The sequence below is a fragment of the Mirounga angustirostris genome, unplaced genomic scaffold (genome assembly GCF_029215605.1).
Source record: "Mirounga angustirostris isolate CCGP_5_RB_7025 unplaced genomic scaffold, mMirAng1.0.hap1 SCAF_4, whole genome shotgun sequence".
Classification (NCBI taxonomy): Eukaryota; Metazoa; Chordata; class Mammalia; order Carnivora; family Phocidae; genus Mirounga; species Mirounga angustirostris.
This window is the reverse complement of record NW_026991712.1, coordinates 177,174,390-177,188,366: the sequence shown is the minus strand read 5'-3', so window position 1 is coordinate 177,188,366 and position 13,977 is coordinate 177,174,390. Positions and strand designations below refer to the sequence as shown.

Sequence of the window (13,977 nt, the reverse complement as noted above, 5' to 3'; positions counted from 1 at the left end):
TGATCCATTAGATCAATGGCTGGCCATCAGCAGCGGGAAGCCAATCAGATGGGCCTAGACGATCAGCCCAAGAATGAGGTCCCTTACCGAGCTAGAGTGGGTCCTGGCCTTCCGGGATGGGGCTGTGGGAGGCAGCAGAGAGGGTCAGAGGCTCACCAAGCTGGACTTGGGTGTGGGGACAGGAGTGTTCCCCAGGCTGTGGCTACCAGGGGCAGCTGGCGAGCGAGACGCAGCATCTGGGGCTTGCAGGGGCATGGACTCCTTCCAAGACGGTCAGCTCATTGTCACCCCTCCACCGCTGTGGCCGCAAGGGGAACCACCTCTCCCCTTGGGTGGCGCGATGTGTGAGATGGGAGATTTAGAGAGCTCCTCGGGAGCTCTTCCCCCTTCCTCAGCAGTCATTTGGTCATGCGGCTGGGAGTGGAGGGGTCTGGGCACCTAGAACACCGTTTCCTGATGTGGGTTCCTGGCACCCTGGCAGCACCAGATGCTGACGGGGCTTCAGGGGTGGCTGAGAGAAATGCTGGGTTAGATGAGTTTCAGCATGCTCACTTCCCGTGGGGCTTCACTGGCTAATGCATATCAAGACCCTGTAAAAGGGGCGAAGGAGGTATAGTGTTTGACCACAGGACCGTTTCTCTGGGACGTCTTGTAGAAATGCCCTGAGGCATTTCCTCCAGCTGCCAGCAGGTACTTTGAAGGAGAAATTGATGCCAAGAAGAAATGTTTCAGGACTAGAGGGATCTGCAGGAGCCAGGGAGGTTCTCAGGGCGGAGATGTCAATAAGAAGGAAGAGGGGCGCCTGGGTGGCTCAGTTGGTTAAGCGACTGCCTTCGGCTCAGGTCATGATCCTGGAGTCCCGGGATCGAGTCCCGCCTCGGGCTCCTTGCTCAGCGGGGAGTCTGCTTCTCCCTCTGACCCTCCTCCCTCTCATGCTCTCTGTCTCTCATTCTCTCTCTCTCAAATAAATAAATAAAATCTTAAAAAAAAAAAAAAAAAGGAAGGAAGAATGAGTGAGGAGCTGCACTGTGGGCACTGATCACACAAGGTCTGGAGTGAACGGTGCCCCCTACAGTTGTGCTAACTCTCTCCCCACCCTGCCCCAGGCAGCCCAGCCCTTCTGCTCCTCCCATGCCCTTACCTCCCTTCTCCTTTTTCCCACAGGCTACCTGACTGTGAACATTGAGCCTCTCCCACCCGTGGTGGCTGGTGATGCCGTGACCTTGAAGTGTAACTTTAAGACGGATGGTCGCATGCGCGAGATCGTGTGGTACCGGGTAAGTCACCGCAGCTCTGCCCTCCGCGCGCCACAGCCAGGGCTGAAGGCAGAGTGCCCAGAACCCCTCTGGAGACCCTTGCAGGCTTGGCTATGTCCTTGGTCCCAGCTCTGTGTTGTCCTGTGCCCTCTGCCCAAACCCTTCTCCAAGAATGCTTTGCTCAGGCTTCTCCTCTGTCCTCAGGCTTTCTCTTATTTTGGTCTCCTTGGTGTCCCTAACATGCCCTTGTGCTCAGGAAACCCCGGCAGTACCAAGTGTGAGGACCCTGTGGGCCCTGGTTGCTGGGAACATCGAAGGCTGGAATTTCAGGCATGAGGCTTTGGGTGATGTTCTTGACAGAGCACAGAGAAGACCAGGATAGCGTCCTGCCTTCTTGAAACAAATTACAGACATAGTCCGCCTTCTAAATCAAGTACATGTAGGACTATCCTGGTGCCTGGCACCCTGAGCTGGGTCTGAGGAGGGTGCTCTTAGAGACACACAGAGGCACACCTGTCCAGGGCCCAGCTGTTGGCAACAGGAGGACCAGCTCTGGGTATGGGACACAAGTGTTGGCCTTTTCAGCCACTGATAAGAGCCTTCATGTGTCTGGGCCAGGCAGCCCAGCCTGGTGTCCCTTGGCCACAAGGGAGTCGGGGCTGGCAGGGCTCGGGGGAAGGTCCAGTTGGAATCGACGTTCTTGCAACGCCATGCTAAGGTTCGCACAGAGCAAGGTGCCGCCATGTTGGAAACAGGTTGGGCAGAGAACTCCCCTTGCATGATCTAAAACAGCGTTTGGCCACATGTTTTGGTGAGGTCCTGATAGTAAATGTTTTCATCTCTGGGGACCGTATGGTCTCTGTCACAACGCCTCAGCTCTGCCGTTACAGTGTGAAAACAGCCACAGACAATGTGTCAACGGGAGGCCATGGCTGTTCCAATTCCAATAAATCTTTATTCATGGACATTGGGACTTGAATTTCATATCATTTTTATATGTCACAAAATACTCTCCTTTTTTATATTTTCAACCATTCAAAGAAGTAAAAAACCATTCTTGGTCCGTGGGCTGTACAGAAACAGGCTATAGGCTGCTGTGGTCCAGTGGCCATGGTTTGCCAACCCCTGATCTAAAACAACATTTCTCTAACCTCTGTCTGCTGCATTGCCCTTTCTTCAGATGAAACCCGCAGATGACACAGTCGGGTGGAACTGCTCTGGATGGAGCAGATGGAGGTCGCAGGTGGGGCGTGCAGAGTGCGGAGAGGGGGAAAGGGGTGGCATGGGCAGTTTGAAGTTCAGGTTTCTAGAACTGGTTCCTTTGTTCCTTCACACTACCCCAGCAGGCACGGGGTGGGGCTTGGAAACCCTGCGTTAGAGAATCCCCCTGGGGCACACTCACCATTCAATGCCCTGGCCCCGAACTGCGCTCCTCAATCTCCTTCTTGCTCTCACCCCAGCCTTGGTTGGACCCTCCTGTCCTTGCTGGTCCTTCTTGCCTTCTTGATCTTTGATTTATCATCTGCTGGTTTGTTGGCTGTGATTTGAGCTCCTTTTACCCAAAATCATTGTTCTCCATCTTAGCACTGTAGCCCCTCCCACTTAAAATTGCTTCTAGCCACCCCCTCCCCCCCAGCTCTCCGGGCAGCCTGGGCCCCACAGGTGTGAACCTGACATTCAGCACCCCACAGGGCCCCAGCGTTAGAGGAGATTTGCTATCCTGGATAGATCAACAGGCTTAGAGAAAGTCAAGTCATACGCTAAACAGTGCCATGAACTGAATCACTAAGAGGCGTATTTACATGATATGGGAGCTGCTTGGCTGACACGCGCTGCGAGCATCTCATTAGCACCTGGCAGAAGGACGGTGCTAAATTAACTGCAGCTCATGGGTGCCTGGGTGGCTCAGATGGTTAAGCGTCTGCCTTCGGCTCAGGTCATGATCCCAGGGTCCTGGGATCGAGTCCCGCATCGGGCTCCCTGCTCCTTGGGAGCCTGCTTCTCCCTCTGCCTCTCTCTCTCTCTCTCTGTCTCTCATGAATAAATAAATAAAATCTTTAAAAAAAAAAAATTAACTGCAGCTCACTGCTAACGATGGGACTGTCTCTCCCTCCACCATCCTTAGATGGGATCGGAATGAGGGGAGGCAAAAGACCCGCCCAGCTGGCAGAGAGAAATACAAAGACCCAATGGGAACAGTTTCGGGGGGCGAAGCTTGCAGCCAGGGAACTACCAGTGGACAACTCATTGCTTTGCCAGCCCCTGAAGCAACTATCTCCACTCTGGTTTGAAATGGAATTTCTGTGTTGGAGGGGGAGGGGACTCCAGTGCGGGGGCAAGGCCAGCGCCAGGCCCAGGTTTAGGAAGCCAGAACCAGGCTTCCACGTGGCTCCAGCCTGTGTCCCCTGAAGACGGGGGAGAAGGCTGGGGCAGGACGAAGACGCCCAGTTTTCAATCCAGATATGGACTTTCCCTCCCTTTCTCTACCCCCAATGCTGAGAATCCCCCATCACCAACCCCCCCATCTCTCTCCACCCTAGCCTGCCATCATGTTGATTGCCTTAAAAATCAGTTGCATCTCTTACGGTGTCAGGCCCTGTGTATTGGGCTATGGTAGGCTGCACTAATTAATTTATTTTACTTCATTTCACATCCTTTGACTTCGAGCCTCTGGAGTGGGGAGGGGGTATGCAGATGTATGCAAATCACATGCAGATCACCCACTGGAGCCAAATGTTTGGGCCCTTGTGCTTCGGTATCTGGATTGAGGGAGCAGGCTCAGCTGACTTGGAAGTCTCCTTGGGACCAGGGGAACCTCGCATACGCTGTCTGTGATGGTGCGGATGGGAGCAGAGGCCGGGAGGGGGGTGGGGGGGCACTCCAGGGAAATGTCTCGATGCTGCCAGTTCTCTCTCTGTCTGCTGCCACTCTGGCCTTCCCTCACCCATCGCCTCTTTTCCCAAGGAGCCAGCTGAATGGAGAGAGATAAGAGCTTACCAAGATGGGGGCTGCAGGAGCCAAGATTCCTTGAGGGGGAGGGGGAGGCAGGGCTTCTAGAGAATGTAGGAGATGCAGCAAGGCGAGCCCCACTCTCCTCCAGTCAGAACCCCCCCACCAGACAAGCCCCTACATCTCCATTCTCCCACCTCCATTCCCCCCACAGCTGCCCCCCCAAAACAGGGAGCTGCCCAGCGCTGTTTGTTTTCTGTACGTCTGTTTGCTTCCCCAGCTTCCTTTGCCCATCCTCTGTGAATGAGCTTACAGAGCCCGGCTTGGAAGGAAATGAATAGATTACACAGGCCCAGCCAGGGCTGTGTCTCCAATGTCTTTAGAAGGGAAAAGCAAGGGCATTGTGGGGAGGCCACCACTGCCCGCTCAGCCCAGTGGGCACAAAATGGCCCAAGACGTGTAAAGCCCAGCAGCCTCCCCTCTGGTCCTAAAGACATTGTCTTAGCAATGGAATCATCCTGAGCTTTCAGAAATGTAATGAATGGATTGGATTCTTTGGGTAGATTGGCAGAGCTGATGAAATTGAAGCAAAAGGGACCACTCCCTTGGCGTTAACAAGACCTCTGGCTGAACATTTGGGAAGGTCTTGCCATGTGGATGCCTTAGGGGTGGGGCGGGGGCAGGGGATGGGAGGAGGTGGCCAGGGCCTGAACCTTGGGCACTTTGCCCCACAGACTCCCCAGTTTGTAGAAGAAAGTGCCAAAACTATAGAACAGACTCAAAGCGTATGCGATCAGAGCCCCTGGGTCTATGCTGTCCAGTATGGCAGCCACTACTAGTCACATTGGCTATTTAAATTTAAATCGAATTAAATCAAATCAAATTAAATTAAAAATTCATGTCCTCAGTCAGGCTAGCCATATTGCAAGAGCTCACTAGCCACATGCAGTTGGTGGCTACCATGTTGGACAGGGTAGGTATGGAACATTTCCGTCATCACAGAAGGTTCTATTGGACAGTCCATTATAGGTACTTGCAATTTTTTCTGAGGCCTCTGGAATATACTGTGCTTTCCTGGCAAGGGAATAACAGTGGACTGCTCATGGAGCCAGTTTTCCAGGCAAACTTACTCTAACATGAAGTTCTGAAAAATGAATTGTATTTGTTATGTAACCTGCCATCATTAGTTGGGGGGAGGGGCATGGGAGGGGATAGGCAGAGTGACCGTCATTCTCAGAAGACCTCTTTGAAAACAAATGTCGAGAAGGTTGTCAGGCACCTGAGGTCCTGGGTATCCCAGTTGTCTATCAAAGCCCTGTTCACCCTCAGGATGCCTCACAGCCCTCCTCCCCATCTCTCCGTGCTCTCTCCACCATTGTATGGCTTCCTCTCCCAGATTTGAGTTTTCCAGACTCATGCTTTTTCCCTAGAAATATGCAGAAGCTAATGGAGCAAGGGTGCAATTCCATACTTGGCCAGTAGGGGACAGTCACCTAAAAAGCAAACTACCCTAGCATTAAAGTCAGGACTTGGTTCTAGAAAACAAATGATTAATAATATCCTTTACTTAATGATTTCTATTCATTCGCATCTATAACTGGGGACTCATTCAGTAATGCTGCAAATACGAATCTGAGGGGCTAACATTATTTAGCCTTTACCATGTGCCAGGCACTGGATACATGACTACTTTTCATTTTCATGTTGGCATTGTGAGTTCGGGTCTATTTTTTTTTGTTTGTTTTTTTTGTTTGTTTTTTTTTTAAGATTTTATTTATTTGCGAGAGAGAAAATGAGAGACAGAGAGCACGAGAGGGAGGAGGGTCAGAGGGAGAAGCAGACTCCCTCCTGAGCAGGGAGCCTGATGTGGGACTCGATCCCGGGACTCCAGGATCACGACCTGAGCCGAAGGCAGTGGCTTAACCAACTGAGCCACCCAGGCGCCCGAGTTCGGGTCTATTGTTACGCCTACTCTTCAGATGAGGAAACTGAGGCCATCCAAAGAGACCATGTCTCAGCTCATGTCGCCTTCCCTGACTTCCACAGAGTTCTAGACACTCCCTCCTCCATGATTCCTCTTTGCGGGTCTATAATCCAGCTCATACCTCTCTGTGTCAAAACACCTGTCTGTCAACTGGACGGTGAACATCCTCAAGGGCCAAGGCCAGACCTTTTCCCCACTGTATCCACAATGCCTAGTGCAGAGTCACCTCAGTAAATGTTTGTTAAGTGACCAAGTGATAGAACAATAGATACAAAAGCAGACCATGCCACGTGGCCCACTTGTGTTTCAGGTGGGGGTGTGTGTACAGCCAATAGTAACTGTCTGCAGGGGACAGAGGGTCTTTGTATGCTCAGGGGGCTTGGTGGCGTATGGGGGAAAAAGGAACATTTCTTATTAGGAAATACTGTCTAAACTCATTTAGTTGGAGGTCACCTGCCCAGCAGGCAAAGCCAAAGGTCTGTTTATGTCATAGAAATCCATTAAACAGCCACAGAGAATCATGGGAGTTTAACCTTTCATAGCAGTTTTTATCATCTTTCCTTTGTTTTGTCTCCTTCCTTCACAATTCGTCCCCCAGAGCTGCGCTGGGCCCAGGTTACAAGGCCACAGAAAAGAGAGCCACGGAGGGAGATAGAAGAGGAGATTGATCAGCAGTGATAATGCCCTGCTTTCAGAACCCCAGTATCTCGCTTCTTTCACCTTGTGGGGAGCGTGTGCCTGGGTGTTTGTTTTGCAGTATGAGTGTCTTCTCCGTGATGCTACCTGGCCAGGGCAAGCTCCCGCGGGGGGCTCTGCTCGATACCTGTGTGATAGGACTGTGTCTGCTCTGGCCCACGAGGCTGGGAAGGGTAAGATAGGAAGACAGAGGGCTGAGGCGTCAGGATACTTGCACATGAGTTCAGGGTATGTGTCTGGGCAGTGACCTAAACTTTCTGCATTCTAGAAACCTCATGTGGAATCAAGCATGAGAACACCTACGTTGTAGGCTTCGAGGGATAACGTCTGCAGCCAAACAAGCCCAAGGCTTGATTCATTGTGGCACCCATTCAAAATGGTGGCCGTTGTCCTAGCATGTCTCTTGGTAGCTTAAGGGATCGAGAAAAGGAAATTATAAACTGAGAGTGGAAGGTGTTTTCGGAAGATCACCAAGGATTGTCGGATTCCTTGAATTCCATCCTCCCACCTACATTCCCAAGGCAGAAGGGGAGAGACAACCATTTAAAATGGTATATTCTTTGTGTCTATGTGGTTATACTGGGTTTCAAAAACTCACTGGATTTCAATTCTTGGAAATGTTATCACATAGCTAAGCCATTTCAGTGGATCTTAGCTCTTCTCTCCCTGAAGCAAAGAGTTATTTCAAAATGGTTTTACTGGCATTGGCTCTCTTTTAGTGTAAGTCCTTGACAATGTTTTGTTGTCTGAAACCAAAATAGAAAGTGGTGATCATAAGGGGACATTACAGTCCAATGATATCATCAAGGGCGAGAAGGCAGGTACACTCTTGGCGATGAGTAGAGACCAAGCCTAAGTCCTGGAGAAGTGAGCCGGACCGCCCCTCTGGCCCCTCTGGCTTGGACCCAACCTGACTGCTCCATGTTCCTCCCCTGGACCCACATCCTGATCTGACAGCTCCTAAATCTGGAGGAGGAAGGGAGTAGGACAGGACACATTCTTCACAGAACCAGAGCCAAGCTGGTCCGAGCTGCGTTGTCCAAGCCTCCCTCCCTTGCCCCTAGCCTCCCAAAGGGGCAGGCTCTCTCTGATGAAGAATGCCCCAGGTCCCATCTCACCACCCCAGTTACATAAGACGAAAGACAGTGTGCCAGGGAGAGGGCCTGCCAAAGGACAGCTAATCATAGAATAACTAATAACACATAAAGAGGAAGTAAGAACACATTTCCCAGGCTAGTTCCATTGCACTTTTTTCTTCCACCCTCAGGAACAGGTTGAATCTATCCCAGACCCTAATCACAGGGCTCCTCCTTCTGGGGGTGGAGTGGTGGAGAAACCCGGGTGCTCCCCCTAGAGGTCAGAGTGTGAATTGCAGTTATTACGGCCCCAATCCCTGGTCTTTAAGGGCGGTTTGGAGTTGTCCACCTTAGTCGCTCTGTAGAATTTTCAGAAGGACCTGTAAAAATATGCCGATGGCTGAGGTTTGGGGCCTCAGGGCATTTTACTTTTAACCAGTTCCCCGGATGATTGTAATGCACTTGGCCCAGCCAGGGACCATGCTCTGGTGCATGGGAAACTCTGATAGGAGCTAGCTGCTCCATTCACCCGGCCGACATTAATTAATCCAGCATGTGGTTAACTGAGCAGGATGGGTCTAGGCACCAGGGGTGCATCAGGGAATGGGACACCGAGATCCTGAACTCCCGTAGTTGAGCTTGGGGGAAGGGATAAAAAGATAAACAAACAGAAAAAATACCAGACCAAAGTAAGGGCGGTGCACAGAATTAAAATAGTTTGGTGGGATCGAAAGGGATTGAGTGGTCAGGAAGAGACTCATTTAAGCTGAGACCTCAAAGGCAACAAGGAATCCATCTTGCCAGGGGAAGGAGATGGAACATTCCAGGCAGAGAGAGAAGCACATGCAAAGGAGCTGTTCTGGGAACCAGCTTCACATGTTCAAAGAACAGAAAGAGAGTGCACCTGCAGGGCTGGAATGCAGCCAGTTGCGGGGAGTTAAGAGATGAGGTGAGACAGACAGGCAGGACCCTTCACGCCAGGCCTTGTGCTCCAGGGCACTGGTTCTGGAGTTGTTCCAAGGGCAGCTTTGGAGGGTTTGGAGCAGGAAAGTAGCGGGATCTAGTTCACTTTATTAAAAGGTCACTTGTGGGTAGAGGGTGGAGTGTAGGGGAGGCAAGACTGGAGTCAGAGGGTCCACATGGAGGTTGTTCCAGCAATAACAGGCAAGGGGTGACAGCGGCTTGGGTAAGAACTAGGATGGTGGCCGTGGAGACGGTGAGAAGGAAGGAAGTTCTGCTGGGACCTGCAGGTGGTATCTAACAGGCTTGCTAATGTGTTGGCGGGAGGCAGGAAAGGAGGATTCAGGGTGACTACTGGCTTTCAGGCTCCAGCAGCTAGATGTGGGGGATGGTGCTATTTCCTGAGACCGGGAGGACAGGAGAGGAGGAGGGGGCTCGCAGGGATTCCCGATCACCTGTGTTAAGTTCCAGGTGCCTTGCCTCTAAGACGTGGGGTGGAGCTATCAGAGCAGCTGCTGAGGCTACAAGTCAGGGGTTCCGGACTGCGGTCAGGACTGGAGATTCATACTTGGGGGCCTCAGCTATGGATGGTGGGCCTGGGCGAGAGGACGGGGGGAGGGGGCGGAAGAAGAGCACCCAGTGCTGGCCCCTGGGGTGCTCAAGTGTTAGAGATAGAAAAGGAGACCAGGGAAGAGGCTGGGAAGGTGCAGCTGGCAGGATGTGACGAAAGCGAGGTGCATGGGTGTCTCAGATCCCAAGGGAGAAGAGCCAGCTCTGTCCAATGCTGTGACAAGATGACTTAGGACAAGACCAGAGAAGGGACCGAGAATTTGCCACATGGAGCCCACTGGGGACCTGGACAAGAGCAGCCTCGTTGGAGTTAGTGGGGCAGAAGCCTGCCTGGAGGAGGCTGAAGGAGGCAGGGAGGCTACTGGTGACATGGCCTCGATCTTCCGGACAAACCTTTGCTGTAACATAAAGACTCAGTTGCTTCTGTTCGGTCCCTCTCCGTTTGTATGTCTTTCATAAGCTACCAGCTACATTATCTATTCCAAACTTGCCCAGCCTTGCAGCCCAGACCTGGTGGCAGCCGTGCTCTCCTCCTGGACGATGGGACAGTGGTTGCCGAGAGAGTTTGGGGGATCCCAGAGTAACTCAGCAGTGCATGTGGTATTTGGAGGAGAGATCCCGGCTCTACCATCCGATTAACTCAGTGGCCTTTGGACAAAAGCCGTGCACACAACCTCCCCGAGGCTCTGCTCCATGCTAAGCAGGGTACTCAGGGCTGGAGACGGAAAGAGCCAGGTGGACCCAGTGCCCCCGAAGGGAGATTCCAAACTAGCCAGGCTTCATTACATTGTAAAGATCTGTTTCCTCATCTGGCCAACGGGCTTGATCACCTTCCCCCAAACATCTTACAGGGATTTGTGTGAAACAGAGGAGATGCCCTGCAGACAAGCTGCTTCCTTCACCCACAGAGCAGGGGACAGAGGCTTCGCTTAGCTTACTAAATCCTCTCTTTGGGCGCCTGGGTGGCTCAGTTGGTTAAGCGACTGCCTTCGGCTCAGGTCATGATCCTGGAGTCCCGGGATCGAGTCCCGCATCGGGCTCCCTGCTCGGCAGGGAGTCTGCTTTGCCCTCCGACCCTATCCCCTCTCATGTGTTCTCTCTCTCAAATAAATAAATAAAATCTTTAAAAAAATAAAAAATAAATAAATAAATCCTCTCTTTGCCCCTGGCCAAACCTCTGGGAGGCCTCTGACCTTGTTCACCAAGATAGAATTAAGAGATCCTCCTGCGAAGTTCCTTAGCACTTTGTACATACTTGCATTAGAGACTTATCACCTGGTATCGTAGTTGTTCATCTCGTTTTTGTGTCTGTCGCTGAGTTTTATCTATCTGCTTCTCCAGTATGTGCCATCATGCTGGCAGACCCCGGGCTATGGTCCTTACATGGGGTCTTTGGATCCCTACAGAGTAGTTGGATAAGCTTCTGGGGTCTCTCCTTGAAACCCCAGGAAGTATGCCCAAAATGTTGTACGTGGTTCTGGGGAGAGAGAAAAGGGGCTGAATATTCTCAGAGGGTTCTGTGACGTTCCCCTGAAAAGCTCAAGAACAACAGAAGGTGTCCCCAGGTGCTCGAGAGTATGAAACGTGCAGGGTCTCCACCCTTGGCTCCTCAGGGGCCACACTCAGGATGGATCTAAGAGACCAAGGGGCCGCAAGGCTACGTCAAAAACCTGTGGTCCATGAGCTCTCCGGGGACCTGGTGGGAAGAGGGTGCTGTAGTTAACTTTACGTGGGAAGAACGTTGGGCGGTTGGGCTCAGCCCAGACACCACAGGACAGTCAGTCTGGATGTGTGAACAGACACCCTTGGATGGAAGAAGGAGAAAAGAAGGGGGCAGGGGGAAGGAAAGGCTTGCTTTGGCAACATGTTACAGTTCTCCCTGGCACCAGGCGGGGGTTTTTTTGACCAGAGAAATCCATCCTCTTTGGAGGATTAAGATCAAGTTTGTGATATTGGCAATGAGACCGTTTCTCTGCCCGGAGGCTTTCACACAGGACTGAGAAGAGCTCTTGGTTCCCAAACTGTTGAGAGGGACACCCAAATAACAAGATGTTCTATTGGGCCACATTTGGACACCCCCAGAAATAAACTCTCGCATTGGATGGCCGTGAAAGACATGTAGGCTGGCAGATCCAAGGTGAACATTTTGATGACTTAGCTCGGTCCGGGGAGTTTGTCCTCACTTGCCAAGTGCACAGAAGAGAAAACAGCAGGGATCTGGGGCCAGACATCCTGCTGTGTGACTTAGAGCAAATCAGTTTCCCTCTCTGAGCCTCAGGATCTTCATCAGTAAAATAAAAGGGTGAAGTGGGATGGTCTGTATAGAATGTGCTGTCTCTTTCCCACCTCGCAACCAGCCTCCCTCCTTCCCCCAGAGGACGCTAAGCTGGGGAGGAGGCTGGCACTTTGTGCTCCCAAGGTGAGGCTTGGGCACTCCTCATCAGAGGTGGAGAGGCTCTGAGCCAGTGGACTCTGGGAGCTATGTTGAGCCCAGAGGGTGGTTTCCAGCAGCCTTGGCCTGACTTAGCCCTGCTGGGTTTAAGTGACAAGGGACTGACTTAACTTGTCGCAGAGGATTAAAGGTGAACTTGTGCTCCAGCACGCCTGGGATATAAAGTAAGGTGGCTGAAATGAGGGATGTTTCTGAGAAACACCAGCCCAAGATCCTCCTCCCTTCCAAATCCTTCCTTCTCCTCCTGGGCCAACCTTCTCCTGGTTGGGTGTGTCATGCTGTGGGAAGGGTGACTGTGTCTTCTTATCAGGGGACTCAGACGCCCACGGGCATTCAGTCTCCCCGTTCCCAGCACTTTTCCAAACCACGGAGCTGATCACTGATAATACCATGACTGCACTCCTACCTCTCACCCCACCCTTCACAAGAGCTTCCATCACCTTAAGGACCGTGTTCAAGGTCCTTTGTGATTCAAGCATGTACTGGGTCCTTCGTGATTCAAGCTCTGTTAGCTGATTTCTATAGCAATGCTTCCTACCATGTTCCCAAATGGACCCACCACTCCTATCTTATGGCTTATTTGCAGTTTCTGGAACGTGCTGATGCACGCACCGCATCATCCTCTATCTGCTCCAGCTGGCAAACTCCCACTTGCTCGCCAAGGTCAGCTACAAGGTCATTCCCAGAGACCTCCCCTTCCCCCATCCATTTTCCCCTTCCAGCTTCTTCCCCATTCAACCACCACGCTGAGTTAGATTCTCAGAACACTCTCAAAATACTCGGAATTCTGCCTCCTGACCCGACATCCTGGACTCACATGTTCATTTCTGAGACAGGTGTTTCTCGAGCACCCACTATGTGCCAAGCCCTGGGAACAGAGCACTGAGTAAGAACAACATAACAGCCCGGCCTTGTTTGTACAGCGCTTGCAGTTAAGCAGGGAAATGGGTATTATGTGAAAGATTATCAAAGAAGTGCTTTGAAATTGTGGTAACTGCCCCAAAAAAGGCTCGGTGTTTGCTAGCTGAGAGCTCACAAGGGGGTGATTAATTATAATCATGGAATGTCTTTCTCCCTTAATGTAACCCTTGTTGGTAAGGACCAGGTATCCTGTTTGTCTCTGCGGCCAAGCATATACCTGGAGAATGAATGAATTCGTGAGTGAGTGAATGAATGAATGAATGGCTTATGTGGTTCTGAGGGACACAGAAGTAAAACCTTTTAGCTGATGAGATAACAAAGATTCTCACAATTAGAGCTTGTCAACAAGGGATGGGGTGTCTTGGGGACTGAAGAGATCCCCCAGCCTTAGAAGTCTCTAAGCAAATGTTAGAATAGCCATGGGTCAAAAATGCAAAAGAAAGGATTTCTGGCTTCCTGGCCCAAGTGAGCACAGGGCAGGATGACACTGTCCATTCCAGCTGTGGACTTTTATGCTGTATCAAGGCCAGCTTCCCAGCAATGACATCGTGACAAGGCAGGGAACGGAGCATCCGCCCAGCTTGGCGAGGCCACACATCAAGTGTGGGACACCAGGTTCCCGGAAAGTTCTAGATTCCCACGAGAGGGGTGGATTGCGGATGTCCTGAGAGTCACACGCATGTAGGTGCCCCACCCTTACCTGAGCCTTCCAAGCGGCTGAAGCAGCAGATGCCTGGGAGCTGGGAAGAGGGGAAGACCAGATCCAGAAGACCACTCCGCAGCCAAAGGTCACATCCAGCCCCCCTCTGTCCATGTCACCCTGCCTGCAACACATCAGGGCAGCATCCACATCATTCTCACAATGGAAACCAGGATCACTGCTGTCGCTGGAAGCTGTGGCCCCTGCCTCCTCTCCAGGCTGGTCTCCCCGTGCCCCGGGAATGAGACTCCGGAATGAAACTCCAAGAGCCTTGGGGGCGGAAGAAGGCGGCCTGCAGGGGAGGGAGAATGGGCCCTGCTCCCCGAACACCATCGTTCCCATTTCGAAGCCTGGGATCCTGAGGTGAGGAGCCGTTGTGCTACAGGAGGGTGGCCGGTCACACTTTGAACCCA

General features: G+C 51.9%; 1 protein-coding gene across 1 annotated transcript in view; it reads left to right on the top strand.

The window, feature by feature from the left end:
* IGSF21 (immunoglobin superfamily member 21) overlaps nt 1-13,977 on the top strand; it is a 236,111-nt gene that overhangs the window by 101,880 nt on the left and 120,254 nt on the right. The window contains exon 2 of the mRNA XM_045895505.2: nt 1,165-1,277. Within this exon, the coding sequence (XP_045751461.2) occupies nt 1,165-1,277 (113 nt within the window). The remainder of the gene's footprint in view (nt 1-1,164; nt 1,278-13,977) is intronic.